Raw genomic sequence first — 14,933 nt, 5'->3', positions numbered from 1 at the left:
AACAGGAGAGCCATTCGATGCCAAATGCCAGGGTTATTTCTGTCCTGGGCTCACCTGTCTCTTAGGAACTGGCCACAGACTCATTTCACACAGGCCACTCACCGGAGCCAGCGGATGGCAGTAACGGTCAGCCACGGCTGGCTTTGGACTGGATCCGACTCTCACTCAAGCCGGTAGGAATCTTTCCCCGGGGTTCAATAGGAATTTGGGTAGTATTTGAGCTGATGGCCTAGAGGTCAAAGCTCTGGGCCCTGTTCTCAGTTCCCTGAGCCTCCAGTTCTGTAGCTCTGACCAATTTGTGTCTCAGCTTCAACATTATTTAAACACATCTGGAGAGAGGCAGCAGGGGGCTGCATTTGAGAGCATGAAACACCAGGTTGCTCAGCAATTAGGGCCAGATCCAGAGCCCAGTGAAATCAATGGGAGGCTTTCAAAGGCCTCAGTGAGCTTTGGTTCAGGCCCTGAATTTTCCGCTGTTTTATTTCAACAGCAAGAGCAGAAAGAAGAGGCTCCGAGCTCCATCTGGAGGAGAGCGACCAGGGGTGTGCAGTGGAGTGAGCTCTCACGATAAGGTCTCCCCTTTTCCGGTGGCTCGATCCCACAGTGAGCGGCCACAGCCTTTTTCCAGACAGGCTGGAAATGCTGGCTCCATGCTCACCCCCAGCTTAGCTGTGCAGATGCCCATGCTTGAGAGCAAGAGGGGAGGAGGGGGTGTCCAGAGCACGTCCATGGCATGCTGAACTTGGTCTCTCGTAAAGGATTAAATAGCAGTTTAGCCTGAGATAATATAAATAAAAGCAGATTTGAAACATTTCTTTTTAAAGTCAGACCAAGATCTACCGATCTCCTCTCGCTCAGCTAATGCCATGAGCAGCAGCTTTCTTCCAACACAGCAGGCACTGTAATAACACTTGGCTCCCCAAGTCTTTTGCTTGGGGCACACTCAGAGGCAGAAGGAGGTTGGGCAAAGGAGAGAACCCAGCTGCAGAGGCCTGGGGGAGGTGAGGGGAGTGGGGAGGACCCAGATGCCACAGGGAAAAGGTCTCCCATTCCCCTTCCTTTAGCAAACACGCCCGCTGATTTCATTCACTGCAGGAAAACATCACCTGCTAATGCAAGAGAGACAGAAACGCTTCTTCCTGCCCTGTTCGCTGCCACGGCCCCCTCAGCCTGCTCAGACTCCAGAGCAGAGATGCCTCATGGAAACTGCTCAGACAGGTGATGACTCTGGACTGGAGAGATGCCAGGCCCTGGCTATGCAACAGGGCTGACCTGGCCCAATCCAGATAGACACAAGGCCATGGCTGTGCCGCTGACGATGTCTTGGTCTTGTCCTGAAAGCCACGGGGCACTGGCTATGCAGCCAACATTGATTTGGCCCAGTCCGGATAGACACTGGGTCCTGGCTTCTTTGGTGGCCAAACCAGCTGAGTTCTGATCGCTGGGGCACTGGCTACACAGCTGAGGCTGACACAAGCCACTCCTGAGAGACAGGGCCTTGGCAGTGCAGTCAGGAGTGATCCCCCTACCCCGCCAGGGCTGGGCTCTCGCATTGTAAGATTTACTAGTCAGGGGAAACCCAGAACTGGCATTTATTTGGCTTCAGTAATAACTTCTCCCAGCCACGCACACACACACATGCACACACACACCCCCTGCCCCCTCTCACAGTAGGTTTGCCTGTTTCCTATTTGTAATCTATGACCAGAAATTTTTTTTAGAACATCTTCTGAGGACAGGACTCTGAACAGTTTCCTCTCCAGCCCCGCTTTGTTCTTGCACTATACCAGGCCCCCTGGCCTTCCCCCCTGTGCCCCGAGTCCTCCTTCTTGCCCTGGCTTCTCACATGAAGGAACAGCAGCTGGACGTTTTCTTCTGTGACTCTATGTAGTCATGAATCTGGAACCTGGGCTCGTCAGGCTGCTGCACAGCTCGCTGCTTGAGTTCTCTGAAAGAAGCACAGCGATGAAATGTAGCGCCAGCCCCACTATCTGCACAGAAGCATCTGTGCCTCTCGGAAGCAAGGGGAAGATGATGCTCTCCACGTCCCTTCCTTCTGGGGGGACAGGGAGGAAGGGGTGGAGTACATGGCTTGGCTCCTGGAGCATTCCCCCAACAGGAAATGAATGTGCTGTGGTTGTGACAACAGTTGGTGCATCTGGCAATATCTTAGCCCGCGAGCAGGCGGCCAAGCACGACGGGTGCCTTGTAGATGGGGAGATAGTGAGTTCCAGCCAGGGAAGCAGAACCAATTCAGGGGAAGGGGAAACAAACACCACACAGAACTGTATCTTGGAGGACACGGGGCTGCGTGTTAGCAGAGGGTTAATCCCATATACTGGCAATAGACCTGCACCTTGTAACACTAGGATAACATTAAAGGAACTTTTCATCTTTCCATTCCACGGTGGAGCTCAACTGTCCCTTGGAGAGTCAGTCACCACCAGCGGCATAGCCGCCTTTCAGCCCCTTTGTGCTGGCCTCTGCTGCAGCTGGCACTCCGGGAGTAGAAAACAACGGGGTTTTCTGAAGTGCCGCTGGAAAGCCGGCACTTCAACGGCGTTCAGTGGGGTGACACCGTCAGGGCTCTTAACCCACATCCCAGGTACGTTAGGCAGCAATTCACGGGCTTGTGACCTGACTGTCAAAAATTAACTCCAGGCTGGAACTTGGCTACTCAGCCTGAGAGCAGAACAAGGTCTGGGGACAACAGAGACCAGGAACCAGCCTCAGCTGGAACTCTGCTTCTTTACCCCCGCTGGGATCCGGTCCGAGAACTCCCCGGGATTCTGACGCGCTTTAATCCCATTCTGGAGGCCACAGTCTGAGTGTGCTAGGCTGGGAAGTGCTATACTGGAGCAGAGCAGCAGCCCATGCAAAGCTGCATCTGTCCCTGCCCTGGGCTAGTACTGACTGCTTCAAAGGAAAGCAGGAGATCCCCTCGTGGGCCTGCTTTACAAACATTGACACGTTACGCTTAATGATCCTCTGAGAGGGAGCAATTTGATAGACATCCGAGGTTAAGCGTCTTGGCCACACAGTGAGTGTGCTGACCCCAAGAGCCCTGACTCCTAGCCCCGGGTTCTAACCACTAGGTGACACTTCCCCTTTTAAGGCCGAGATATTCCCCGCCCCCCCCCCCCACTCCGAGGCAGGCGTTTCCCAGCTGTCTGCACAAGTTAAATCCATGCCCCTCGGCAGGAGAAGGCAGCCCTTGCATGGGAAGCTGCCCTTTCAATCCCTCAGTTACTCACTTGGCAATGGCCAGAAATGCCAGGTCCACGTTCATGCCAGTCTTGGCGCTGGTCTCCATGAAAGGTACGCCGTATTCCTGCAGAGGGGGCACGGCGCCATCAGACACTGCAGGAAATGCCCTCTTCCGCTAGCTCCCGTCCCCCGCTGAAAGACCCCCTGCCCGTCAGCCAGCAAAGCGAATCTCAGGGGATTCAAGCAGGTTCCTTGAGTCTGGGCCACTGGCCAGAGGAGGCTCAAGACAGAGCCGCAAACCTGAGGCAGAGCAACCAGGGGCAGCGCTAGGCACTTGCACAGCCGGTCGCTCCTGGGAGGCCTGGTTTGGAAGGAAGATGGAGGGCTTAGAAGGGGGAGAGCAGATGAGAGGCCCTCTGAGGAGATGGGAGCAGGAGTCTCTCTGGAGAGGAGGCGGCTAACGTTTTGGTGGAGCCTTATTTAGCCATAGTCCACCCCACTGAGCCGATGGGCTAGTGGGCTCCCTCACAGACCTCGGCAGGCTGAGGGGTGCATCCTTGTCCTCTTATACTTACCACCACTCCTGCAAACGCAGACCTCCCAGGGCCCTCCCTCATGCGCCGGCTCTTTTGCTCCCCCACCCCCCACGCTGTCTTCAGCCCTCCCCCTCCCCCAGCTCACAGCCCAAACCCTCCCTGCCCGTCCCACCCCATCTGGCCTCCGCCTCTTCATCTGACCTCTCTCACTTTCAACCCTTCTGTCCAGACACACTCCATGGTACGTCTAAGTCTGCAAGTGCTGGACTAACTGAAGCAATAGATGGAGGACTGGCTCAGGGAACCAGCTCTGCGACCCCAGGGAGTAGCCATGTTAAGGTCTCTCTAGCACAGCAAAGGAGATCGTAGCCCACGTGTGACCGAGGACGATGAAAGGAGGGGGCCAGATACCTTCAGCAAAGAGAGACACCCTGCAAAGCCCTGGAGCGGCTCACCCTGGCTAGTGACTCTCCATCCTCTGTCCTGATGACTCTCTCGCCGCTCACATCTGCCTGTAAACGAAGGGAAATAGTTACCGTAGGAGCCCAGAGACTCACAGATCGGCTTTGCAGGGGCAGGTCATCACAGAGCTAGACTTCACTTGCTGAAGACTCAGACTTGGGCTTCCCTCTACTGGCAGCAATGGGCATGGACACACCCAAGTCATTCTGCAGCAATGAAACGTCTCACAAGGTTCTCTTCGGAAAGTTCCAAACCTAGGGAAATGTCCTCAAGCTCTTCGCAGGGAGGGATGTGGACAAACAGTCTGAGCACAGCAATGGGCGCACGGAGCTCATGGACTCTGCTCCCAGCACTGACACCAGAGACCTTGGAGGGTAATTCAGGTTTGAAGATGAAAAGCATTCTCTGGAGGCTCCGTGTTAGAACTGAACCAATTCAAGGAATTACAGAATTTAAACGGACCCCGGTTCTGGATTTGGGGCTGCGAGTCACAGCCACTATAGGTCCCTGAAACAGTGGAACCCAGGGTTCGGGCCGTGATGACGAGGCCTGTGGGACATCATGGTTTCTTGAGCGTCCATCTGGGCCCAGTGGACGACTCAAGGAGTGGCTGAGTTTTCTGACTCACCCCGGTACCTTGTCAGAGAAGGTCTGAGGAGAAACAGACAAGGACACACAGGCTGGTGACTTTAGAAAGTGGAGCAGATTGCACTCTATGGTCAGAGCTGATACAGATCAGCAGCAACTGGAGACTATGTTCTTCCAAAACAGGCTAAGCAAAACCTCCCCTAAGATGGTGCCACTGAACAAAGGGGGGGGGGGAGGCCTCAGAGCCACGTCTGTACTGCTTTGGGGTGCCGTTGGCCTGAGGACAAGGGGGGAGACAGCACAAACCAAAGGAGATTAGCTGTGCATGAGCACAGCTCTTAGTAACCCACCAGGAGGTGACACTCACCTTATTGCCTAACAACATAATAACCACATCCTTATGGGCATATTCGTGTATCTCTGTGAGCCAGGCCTGCAAGAGAGGAAGTGCTAAAGATGAACAGCGAAAACAAGCGGGTTTATATGCAACTGTAAGTATGTGAGGGTGGTGCAAAGGAGGTAGTGTCAGGAGGGGTGGATCTGAGGACAGGACCTTGCATAACAGCAGCCAGATTAAAGGGGTGGAACATGATCTGCAGTTTCTGTGTCGTTTTTGTAGCACTTATGCCCAAAGGTCTCTCGTGAGGCTGGCCTGGACACACGCATAATGGCTGGTGAAAAAAATTCAGGGATTCAGAATCTGCTTTTGTTCTGATGTGGAATGAAACTGAGACATTTCAACATTTTTCATGGAAAACCAGAGAAAGATAGAGATCTCTGCTCTGCCTGATTTGGAGAAGAGACTAAAACCTCAGGGGAGTGTCCAGACCACCGGGCTGCTAGCTCTTCTGGGGTGGTGCTCTCTCTTTCTCTCCCTCTCCACCAGACTTTCCATCCAGGATCTGAAAAACCGTCTCAACACAAGTGTTGTCAAACAGACCCATTGGCATGAAAAGTTTTGGTTTTGACCAATCCCCATTTTCCGATGGGGGGGAAAAAAAAAAGTTTCATTGAAAAATTCCCAACCAGCTCTCGCCTCTGGGCACTTTAGTCAATGGTTGTCCTTGCGCCTGAATGTCCTGTAGAGTCGGCAGCCTGCACCCTCATGCACCCAGTTCTGTGCCTCAGGATGCTGTCTGCCAAGCAGCAGGATGCAGAGGTGGCCTTTTGCATCCCTGATTGGTATGGTGCCAGCTACCTTCAATGCCCATTGACTGTGCCTGGCTTTCAATACATTGTAGCACCGACCAATTCTTCCAAACCCATCTGACTTCACAACTAATGTTACTGCCATCCAGTGCAGCTGCATCCCCAGTGTGATGGGTTGGAGAGGATAATAGTCTACTACAGTTGCCAGCTAACAGAGTTTTTCCATTAACTCAAGTGGCAGAGGCTCTGCTTTTAGGGCTGAAGGCCCCAAGTTCATTTCTTGCTGGTGCCTCACTGATTTCAAAGAGAGTCGAGGGTGCTTAGCTTTCTGCAATATTGGGTGCAGTATTCCAGGATCTGGACTCAAGAGTACAACTATCCCCCTGTGACTAAGGCAAAGGTCACCCTTTGCATCGTAACACAGAACAAACTGGATGGGCAACGAAATGGCCATCCAGCATTGCTAGATGCCAAGAATCAGGACAGGTCCTCCCATTCCATCAGTCTGCCAGAGTCAGATGGTAGAAGCCTGCCCTAAGAATGCTTCAGCTCTCTCGTCTGGGACTCAGCTCATCTCATCCCACAGGAAAGCCAGCTAGATGGAGGGATGGATGGAGAGACAAGGGTGTGTGCCCCTGGTGCTAGGGATGCGCTGCACTGGGGATGGAGCTGCTGTGTTAGGTGGCTCTGGAAGGAGTGTCCCATGCTTGAGTTGACGTGTAATGTGTTTAAAGCCAAACACAGCCTCCCACTCTGGGTCTAGGAGTCTTTCCATCAAGCACCTAGAAATCTGTCTGGGTGAGCAGAGGGTCCCGCCCTTCAGCAAGAAGGGAGTAAGGAGACTCTGCCAACCCTCTCTGTGGGTTCAGGAGTTAACGATTGTTTCAATGAGGTTCAAGGGGATGGATACTGACCCGAATATTATCAAAGGACATTTTGCTGGTGATGTCATAAAAGAGGAGCAAAGCTGGAAGAAAAGAAGAGAAACAAAGTGGGGGTTTAATGAGGGGTCTGTTCTGGGCCATTAGTGGCAAGAGCAGCTCCACTGAGTGGGTGGATCCCAGCTCTCATCTGACCCCGAATCGGGCAAAACACAAACCTGCCCGACAACCTACCCTGGGCATCTCTGTAATAGGCATGGGTCACGCTGCGAAATCGCTCCTGCCCCGCCGTGTCCCAGATCTGCAAAGAAACAGCCCCGATGAAAACCAAGGAAGGAACCCCACTGGCAGCCCTTTCATTCCCAGGGCTCAAATCCCAGGGGAGCGCTGGCATCGGGGCATAAGAGAATGTAGTAAACCAAGAGCTCAGAATCAGTGCAAGGATGTGGAAATGGAAGCACTTAGGAACCCACTGCTTGTATATTCTGCTCCTTATATAGGAGATTTCCAGGTTACACAAACAAGTATGAAATAGCATATGGAGCCCTGAACTGAAATGATATAGCCAGATTCAGGCTGAGAGTTGCCAAGGTTATGTGGGGCAAATGCATGAATGGATGCCAAAAACAAAGCCTTTGTCACTGGTCTCTGTGAAGGAATGGGTTTAAAGGTGTCGTGTGTCAAGCACATGTAGCATATCACATACCACATCACACACAGACCAGTCTTTGCCCCCAAGAGCTCACCATCTCCCTGAGAAATGTCCATATTAATAGCGGACAAACACTGGTATCTGTTCCAGAGGGGTAGCCGTGTTAGTCTGTATGCAGCAAAAACAACAAGAGTCCTGTAGCCCTTTAAAGATTAACAAATTTCTGCAGGCATAAGCTTTCGTGAGCTGCAACCCACTTCGTCAGATGCATGAAATAGAAATCAGATAGGGGTATATATATACATCCCAGGGTAAGGAATAACAATGGGGAGGGGAGGTGTTAGCAAAGTCCATTCACTTAGAGTAGATGAGGCCTATTCACAACCATGGATTAGAGGGTGAGAATGTGTGGACAGTGACAATTACTTCCTGTAATGAGAGAACCATTCCAAGTCCCTATTCAGACCCAGTTTGATTGTGTCAAGTTTGCATTGGAGTTCCAGCTCTGCAGTTTCTCCCTGAAGTCTGTTTTTGAAGTTTTTTTGTAGAAGTATGGCAACTTTCAAGTCAGTTACAGAGTGTCCTGGGAGATTGAAGTGCTCTCCGACTGGTTTATGGATGTTACCATTTTCTATGTCTGATTTGTGTCCATTTATTCTTTTGCGTTGTGACAGTCCGGTTTGGCCAATGTACATGGCAGAGGGGCATTGCTGGCACATGACGGCATATATTACATTAGTAGATGTGCAGGTGAATGAGCTCCTTATGGTGTGGCTGATGTGGTTAGGACCTGGGATGGTGTCACTAGAGTCGATGTGCGGGCAGAGTTGGCATGTGACTGTCACTGCAATAGTTAAACTGGAAGAGAATAGAGCTGCTTTCCTTCCCCTCCCCACCCCCACCCCTATTAGGGGGGATGAACACATGGCAAAGAAAAGATAAAAGCCATGGAGGATCTATCTGTACAGACACCCTCATACAAAGCACTGACTGCACATGCCGTGGTCAGTGTCAATTTCCCACCAGGTCCCAGACTCACCTGCAATTTTACATTCACACCATCCACTGCCACAACTTTATTCTGTAAGAGAAAACAAAACCACACGGGTTTAAGATGGTGGGAAAGCCAGCCAGGGTCATTCCTGGGCTGCACCTTCCCCATACTGAATTCCATGGTGCCATGGGTCATCTTGAACCCTAGAGCACAACTCAGTAGAGACCAGCTCCATTGATGCAGGAACTTGCAGTGCTGGATTCGGAGGCTGGAGACAAAGAGAAGGAGGTAACAGGTAACTGTCTTCTAAACCTGTCTCCTTTCTCTGCAGCTGCTTCTCCCTGACAGCTAAATAGCATGGTGGGATATTAAGAGAGAGAGATTAAGGTCCTCCACTCAAGGGCTCACACTCATGTGAGTCCACTGAAACAATTCAAACTGGCAGCAGTGGAGAAGGCTTCCAGGTTGGGCATCCCTCGAGAATACATTTTCCTAGAATGTAAACGTCCAGCAGGCAAGATTAGGAGCTGATGCTCACATATTATGATCCCGAGCACCCTAGAACTACCATAAGTCAAACAGATTGCATTAGAAGCCAAAAAACAGAGACACCCAGAAATAATAATGCATGGAACGAAGGCTTCTAATATCACATCTCTCCTGAACCCCCATTCAGAGCTTCAGAGCTTACCAAGAAACCAACAGCAGGAGTATTTCCAGTGATCCTACCTTGCGGGCACATTACACCTAGTTGCAACATTCTCCCTCCTTGACTGATCTGAAATTAGCCTGTCACCACACTGGAATCACCCAACTCTGCGATCTGGCTGGTTTGTTTTTATTTCATCACCTCGGGGCCTGGTAGGCAGCCAGAGGTGCTATCAGATGGGCTCAAATCTGCGAGATGCTGATTTTTGTTACTTTCGGTGGCATGGTTCCGCTTCTTCGCGGAACCCTTCAACTCAGCCCACAGAACCCTGGGGTTCCGCGGAACACCATTTGAGAAACACTGCTCTAAGCAGTGCCTGGAGCACGGCTACAACACTGCAAGAATACACAACACTGCACACACACGCTATCACACACCCCAGCCCAGCCTCAAGACAGGAATAGAACCTCCTCCTGTTGTTCTTGTCTTACATTTGATTTCGCTTTGGAGCAGAGATGATGGCTGAGACTGTGCTGCACGCCCAGGAGAAGCACCACAGAACGCAACCGTTAGGCTGTGGGTGTGCAGAGACCACTGCCCTTCATGCTAGCCAACCCATAGCGTCATGGTTCACTTGTACACGCCCATCTGTTGTCTCATACTAGATTGTCTGTCTTATGCTTAGATTGGAAGCTCCTAGGGGCAGGGACTGTCTTTTTGTCTCTGTGTTTGCACAGCTCCTAGCACAGTGGGGTCCTTGGCCAGGCCTCAGGCTCCTAGACACTACAACAGTATAAAATAAGGCACAATCCATGAGAATGTAGTAAAAGGGGCTTCAGTTTCTGGGCTGTTCTGGGGGTGGAAAGAACACAGCACATAGGGGCTGAGGCAGGGGACAGAATCTGCCCCTCCGTCTGTGTACGTGTTGTAAAGCACCATGTATCTCTATGCTGCTGTATCAGCAATTCAGCCCAGAGCTACGGCAGCAACAGGCAATACAGCAAGCCCTGAGGTTAAAGCGTAGAGTCACTGACATCAAGAATGGACCTTCGTTCCATGCACACCTGTGCTTCCACAGACACAAATCACCCTCTGCAGCACCACAAGGGCCCATGTCCATGTCCCAGTGCCCACAGACCCATAATGCAGTGAACACAGTCCTGCAATAATCAGTTGCACACCCCTGCATTACAGACAGGGCTTGGTGAAAACAAAGGGTTTTGGTTCAAACAAAAACCAAACGGAACCTTTCATTAAACTGACACGGAAGCTCATTTGAGGGTTGGAAGAGTAACGGTAACGATCTGAAACCCTGGCTTCCCTTTTGCACCCCTCTGCCTAGCACAGCCGCAACAAGAGACACAGATTCCATGAGAACAGCTGGTTTCTGGCCCAATTGGCAACAAGGATGATCAGTAAGCTCTTTGGGGCAGGGACCATCTTTTTGTTCTGTGTTTGTACAACGCCTAGCACAATGGGGCCTAGGCCAGGTCTGGGGCTCATAGGTGCTATGGTCATTCAAATAAATAATACAAATCCTTCTCTTCCCCCGGAAGCTGCTTTTCGTTAGAATCCAGCTCAGTTCTGCAGGCTTAAAAAGTCCAAATAATGGTGGAATAAGAACCTAGACTTTCGGGCATCTACCTGGCTTAAACCTCTGAAGCTTCTGAAGCTCCTACTACTGATAAATCTCCAGCATCCATGCAGGCACGCGGCACACCCATCCACACCGACACCACATACAATACAGCCTTTGAGAAAACCTATTTTCCAGCCTAAAAGCCAGACTCTGGTCTCACTTACACCTGCAGAACTCTGCTTCCTTCAGTGGACTGACTCCCCATTCGCCCCAGTGTTAGCGAGAGCAGAATCAAGCCTTGGGTGTAAAGCGAAGGCTGGAAATATAAGACAATGAGAAAAGAGCCCATGTCGAAATGACTGACCTCAGGACAGCAGAAACAGAGCCTGCTTTAGCTCTGAATCTGATGCCTCCCTTATTGTAATGTACCTTCAGTGTCATATGCTACATGGGCTGGTGCCTCTGAATACTCTAGGCGGGAGAGACAAATGCAGCGGTACACCTGGCTCCAGCCCCTCCAGCAAGCACTGGCCAAAGAGAGAAGCCCCCTCCTTCATGGGTGCTGACTGCTGATGGGCACTGGCGGGTGGGGGGGGAGGGCTCAGGGAAAGAGGCAGGATGGGGCAGAAGGAGGCGAAGGGCAGGGGTGGGGCCACCGTGAGAGCTGGCTGCTGATCAGCTGATTCGCGGTGGCGCTGCTGCGTGCCACGGAACAGCAGATTTGCACAGCTGATTCGTGCAGTGCCACGTGAATCAGCTTTGGTGGCGTGCGAATCAGTGGCTCATGGCAGTGCCCCGAACAGCTGATTCGTGGCAGTGCCCCGAACAGCTGATTTGTGGTGGATGGGTCCTGAGCACCTCCTATTTTTTCCCCTGGGTGCTTGAGCCCTGGAACACCCACGGGGTTGGCGCCTACACCCTTCTCAGTGTTACTCGGCTCCTTTTCTTCAGGCAATAGCGCCTGCAATCGAAGACACGGGGGCAGTTTAATCGAACCCTCTTCCATTCAATGATTATCTGTTTCACTCCCATCCCCTGAGCTGTAATAAGAGGCTCTCCCTCAGTGCAGAGAGCTGCAGCGGTCTCACCCGGAAGTCTATGCCGACAGTGGCTATGAAGGTCCCAGAGAGGAAGGCCCCGTCATTGAACTGGATCAGGAAGCAGGTTTTCCCCACGCCTGAATCTCCAAGCAGCATCACCTACAACACGGGTGCAAAAACCCATTAATAGTGCGGGGATGGGGGGGACGTGGGACTTGGGGAGCAAGGACAAGGCTGAGGGTGGGGGCAGAACCAATTCACAGTGGCTGTGTACTGAGTGTGTGGGGGGGCGACAAGCCTGGGGTGTTTCTTGTTATTCCTTGAGCTTGTCAGAGCCGTCAGCTTCCTTTCCTCTCCCAGCTCTCTTCCTCTTTCAAATACAGATTTTAACCCCGCACAAAGGGACGCTGCCCTAGAATCTGTGCCTCAGATACAGCTTCCCTTACAGCAGGGTCTCCCCATCTGGTCACAAGGTTTCCCAATAGCATCAGGGTGCTTCCCAGCGTGGGAAATGCTCTTGTAGTTGCAGGTGAGACTTTAAAATTGAGCCCCCTTTCCTCGCTGCTCCTGTGGTGGCCTCCAATACAGTCAGAGACAGGAGCAGCTAATACGTTCAGGGCTGAGGTATGGGCAGCCTCTGGCCAGCCCAGGGTTTCCTTCTCTTCTCTTGGCTCCCACAGCACTCAGACATGAGTACACACGTGACCTGACTTCCTGGAGCTTCCCAGGGATGCCTTCCCCCTCTCCCCAAAGCTGGGCAGAATGTGGCTTTGGGAGTAGGGGAAGGAGAAGCCATTTGGGGTGAGGCAAAATATATAATAAAAACACAAAGAAAGAAAGAAAGAAAGAAAGAAAGAAAGAAAGAAAGAAAGAAAGAAAGAAAGAAAGAAAGAAAGAAAGAAAGAAAGAAAAAGAGCTAGTGGGGTGAAAGTCATTAAAGGAGAGTGGATGTCACTGTAAGGTCTTGTCTACACTTGTGCTTATGCCAGCAAATCTTTTGTCACTCAGGGGCTGTCACTCACTGAGGGACATAAGTTTTGCTGGCATAAGCGCAAGTGTAGACAGTGTTATGTCGGCGGGAGAGAGCTCTCCCACCGACATAGCTACCGCCCCTGTTTTAGGTGGTTTTATTACGTGACTACACTAGCGCTTATACTGGCAAAACATACGTCATTCAGCGGGGTGTTTTTTCACACCCCTCTGAGCAACAAAAGCTTTGCCAGCATAAGCGTGAGTGTAGACACACCTTAAGAGTGTCTGCTTTCTGACATGACCCGTTACCTAGCAGAGAACAGCTAAATGAGTTTTCCCTCTAAATGAACATAGACCTTAATTGTTGCTTCCACCAATGCTTCAGAATGGCGCTAGGCCAGGGGCGCTGTGCTGCTGGGCTCCTTGTAACTAGACACGTCCCATCTACCAATACCCTCCCCCCCCCCCGAGACCTTCCTGGAGAATGGGACACACCATGGCGCTACTTCCCTCCTTCCCCCTCCTCAGTTCTCCAGATACCCATGCCAAGCTTCTCCCTGTGATCACAGGTAGGCGGACCAAGATCTCAGGCCTATCTCAACAAATGGCTCATTCTTTCTGTCCCCTTTGTCCAGGTCCCAAAAGGACATGTGGCCCGCTGGACATGCAGCACAATTAAAAGCATAAATGTGCACACTACCCAGACGATAAATTTCTTGAGCAAACCATAGAATATGCTCCAAGGAGCAAGTCCAGGACATAGACCTTAACATGCTCAAACCGCCTTCACCGAACAGGGCCACACCACCAGAGAAGATCTCACCATGGAACAAGCCACACAAATACCCTGAAAGAACCTGCTTCAATACAGAAATAAAACCTCCTCTGACCACACCCCCGTAGTTGTCACTTACCACCCCACACTGGAACCCATTCTGGGTAACATCAAATAACTACAACCCACACTTGGTGGGGTCCCTACCCTGAAAAAAATCTTTCCTGAATTCCCTCTTCTGGTCTTCAAACTTTTCCCCCCCCCCACTCCTCCCCCAACCTCATCATCAAAAGCAAGCTCCCCATAGACCAGGACACACCAACTCAAAGGGGCAGCAGATCTGCCAGAACAAGAGATGCAAAACCTGCAGCCGTATCTCCACAGCTACAATGATCAGCACGCCCCCCCAACACACCTTTCAAGGTCCATGGGTCCTACACATGCCTCTCACATGTGGTGTACCACATCCAGTGCAGTAAATGTCTAATAACAACTAATGTGGGTGAAACCAGCCAATCACTACACTTCCGAATGACCTCACCCAGGAGAATGATAAAAGACAAACACCTGTGGGTGCACACTTTTCACAAAGAGATCTCTATCTCTGATCTATCCGTCCTCATCACACTTTCAAAAGACAAGCCTGAGAGTTTAAATTTATAACTCTGCTAGGCACTAAAAACATTGGACTGAATAAACACACTGGGTTTATGGCTTATTACAACAATCTAACCCACTAACAACCCCACCCCTCCAACCCCAGCTGCCTTCTCCCCTTTTCCTTCCCCCCATGACTGGAGGGGTGTTAATGGGCCACTTCGCTTTGAGCCCTCCCTTGAAATATGCATTAACAACTTATGCTAAACAATTGGTTCCACCTTGTATTCGGAGTTAGTACTAGTAGTAACTTCCTCAGAGCTGAGGACGAGCTCTAGGTGAGATCAAAATCTCCTCTCTCACCAACAGAAGTTGGTTCAATAAAAGATCTTATCTCACCCCCCTTGTCTCTTTGAGCAAACTCTGTCCAACCCAGGGCTCTCTTTTGTTTGGCTGTAACCGCCTCACCGACACCAGAACAAACACACAGCTCCGCATCCACTCCTCTTAAGCAAACAGAGCTCAGCATAGAGTCCCCGGATTCATTGGCACCTCCGCGTCCATTTTTACACCAGGGAGGGTGAGGCAGCACTAGCATCAGAAGAAACAGTGTGCATTAACGAGTACCCAGCAGAGTGTGATTCTCTCCTGCCTGCGCCGTGATAGCAGCAATTTCTGGGCCCACACTGGGTAATAGTTCATCACACAACTGGGCAGCCCCTGGTAAAAACGAAAACTACACCGGGGCTGCAGTAAAGTGACCTACTGGGAATGAAATAGTCTGGCACAGCGGAGCTGAGCCCCCAGACCTCCAGCTGAAGTCAAAGGGAGCTGCAGGTACTCTGCACTTCT

The 14,933-nt window shown here is 51.3% G+C and overlaps 1 protein-coding gene across 4 annotated transcripts in view; it reads right to left on the bottom strand.

The window, feature by feature from the left end:
* Nucleotides 1-14,933, bottom strand: part of RAB37 (RAB37, member RAS oncogene family) — a 60,211-nt gene continuing 45,278 nt past the window's right edge. For 3 of the 4 annotated variants that reach the window (XM_067547494.1, XM_067547498.1, XM_067547496.1), the window contains 8 exons: nt 11,786-11,896; nt 8,515-8,556; nt 7,058-7,124; nt 6,857-6,909; nt 5,161-5,226; nt 4,199-4,255; nt 3,255-3,331; nt 1-1,948 (listed from right to left, as the gene is read on the bottom strand). In XM_067547494.1, coding sequence (XP_067403595.1) covers nt 1,843-1,948; nt 3,255-3,331; nt 4,199-4,255; nt 5,161-5,226; nt 6,857-6,909; nt 7,058-7,124; nt 8,515-8,556; nt 11,786-11,896 — 579 coding nt within the window. In that variant the 3' untranslated portion in view covers nt 1-1,842. The remainder of the gene's footprint in view (nt 1,949-3,254; nt 3,332-4,198; nt 4,256-5,160; nt 5,227-6,856; nt 6,910-7,057; nt 7,125-8,514; nt 8,557-11,785; nt 11,897-14,933) is intronic. The other variant, XM_067547495.1, reaches the window with a different exon arrangement.

The sequence above is a fragment of the Emydura macquarii genome, unplaced genomic scaffold (genome assembly GCF_026122565.2).
Source record: "Emydura macquarii macquarii isolate MOO-44397 ecotype Brisbane River unplaced genomic scaffold, CSIRO-AGI_Emac_v2 contig_1230, whole genome shotgun sequence".
Lineage (NCBI taxonomy): Eukaryota > Metazoa > Chordata > Testudines > Chelidae > Emydura > Emydura macquarii.
This window is presented reverse-complemented; position numbering and strand designations above follow the sequence as displayed.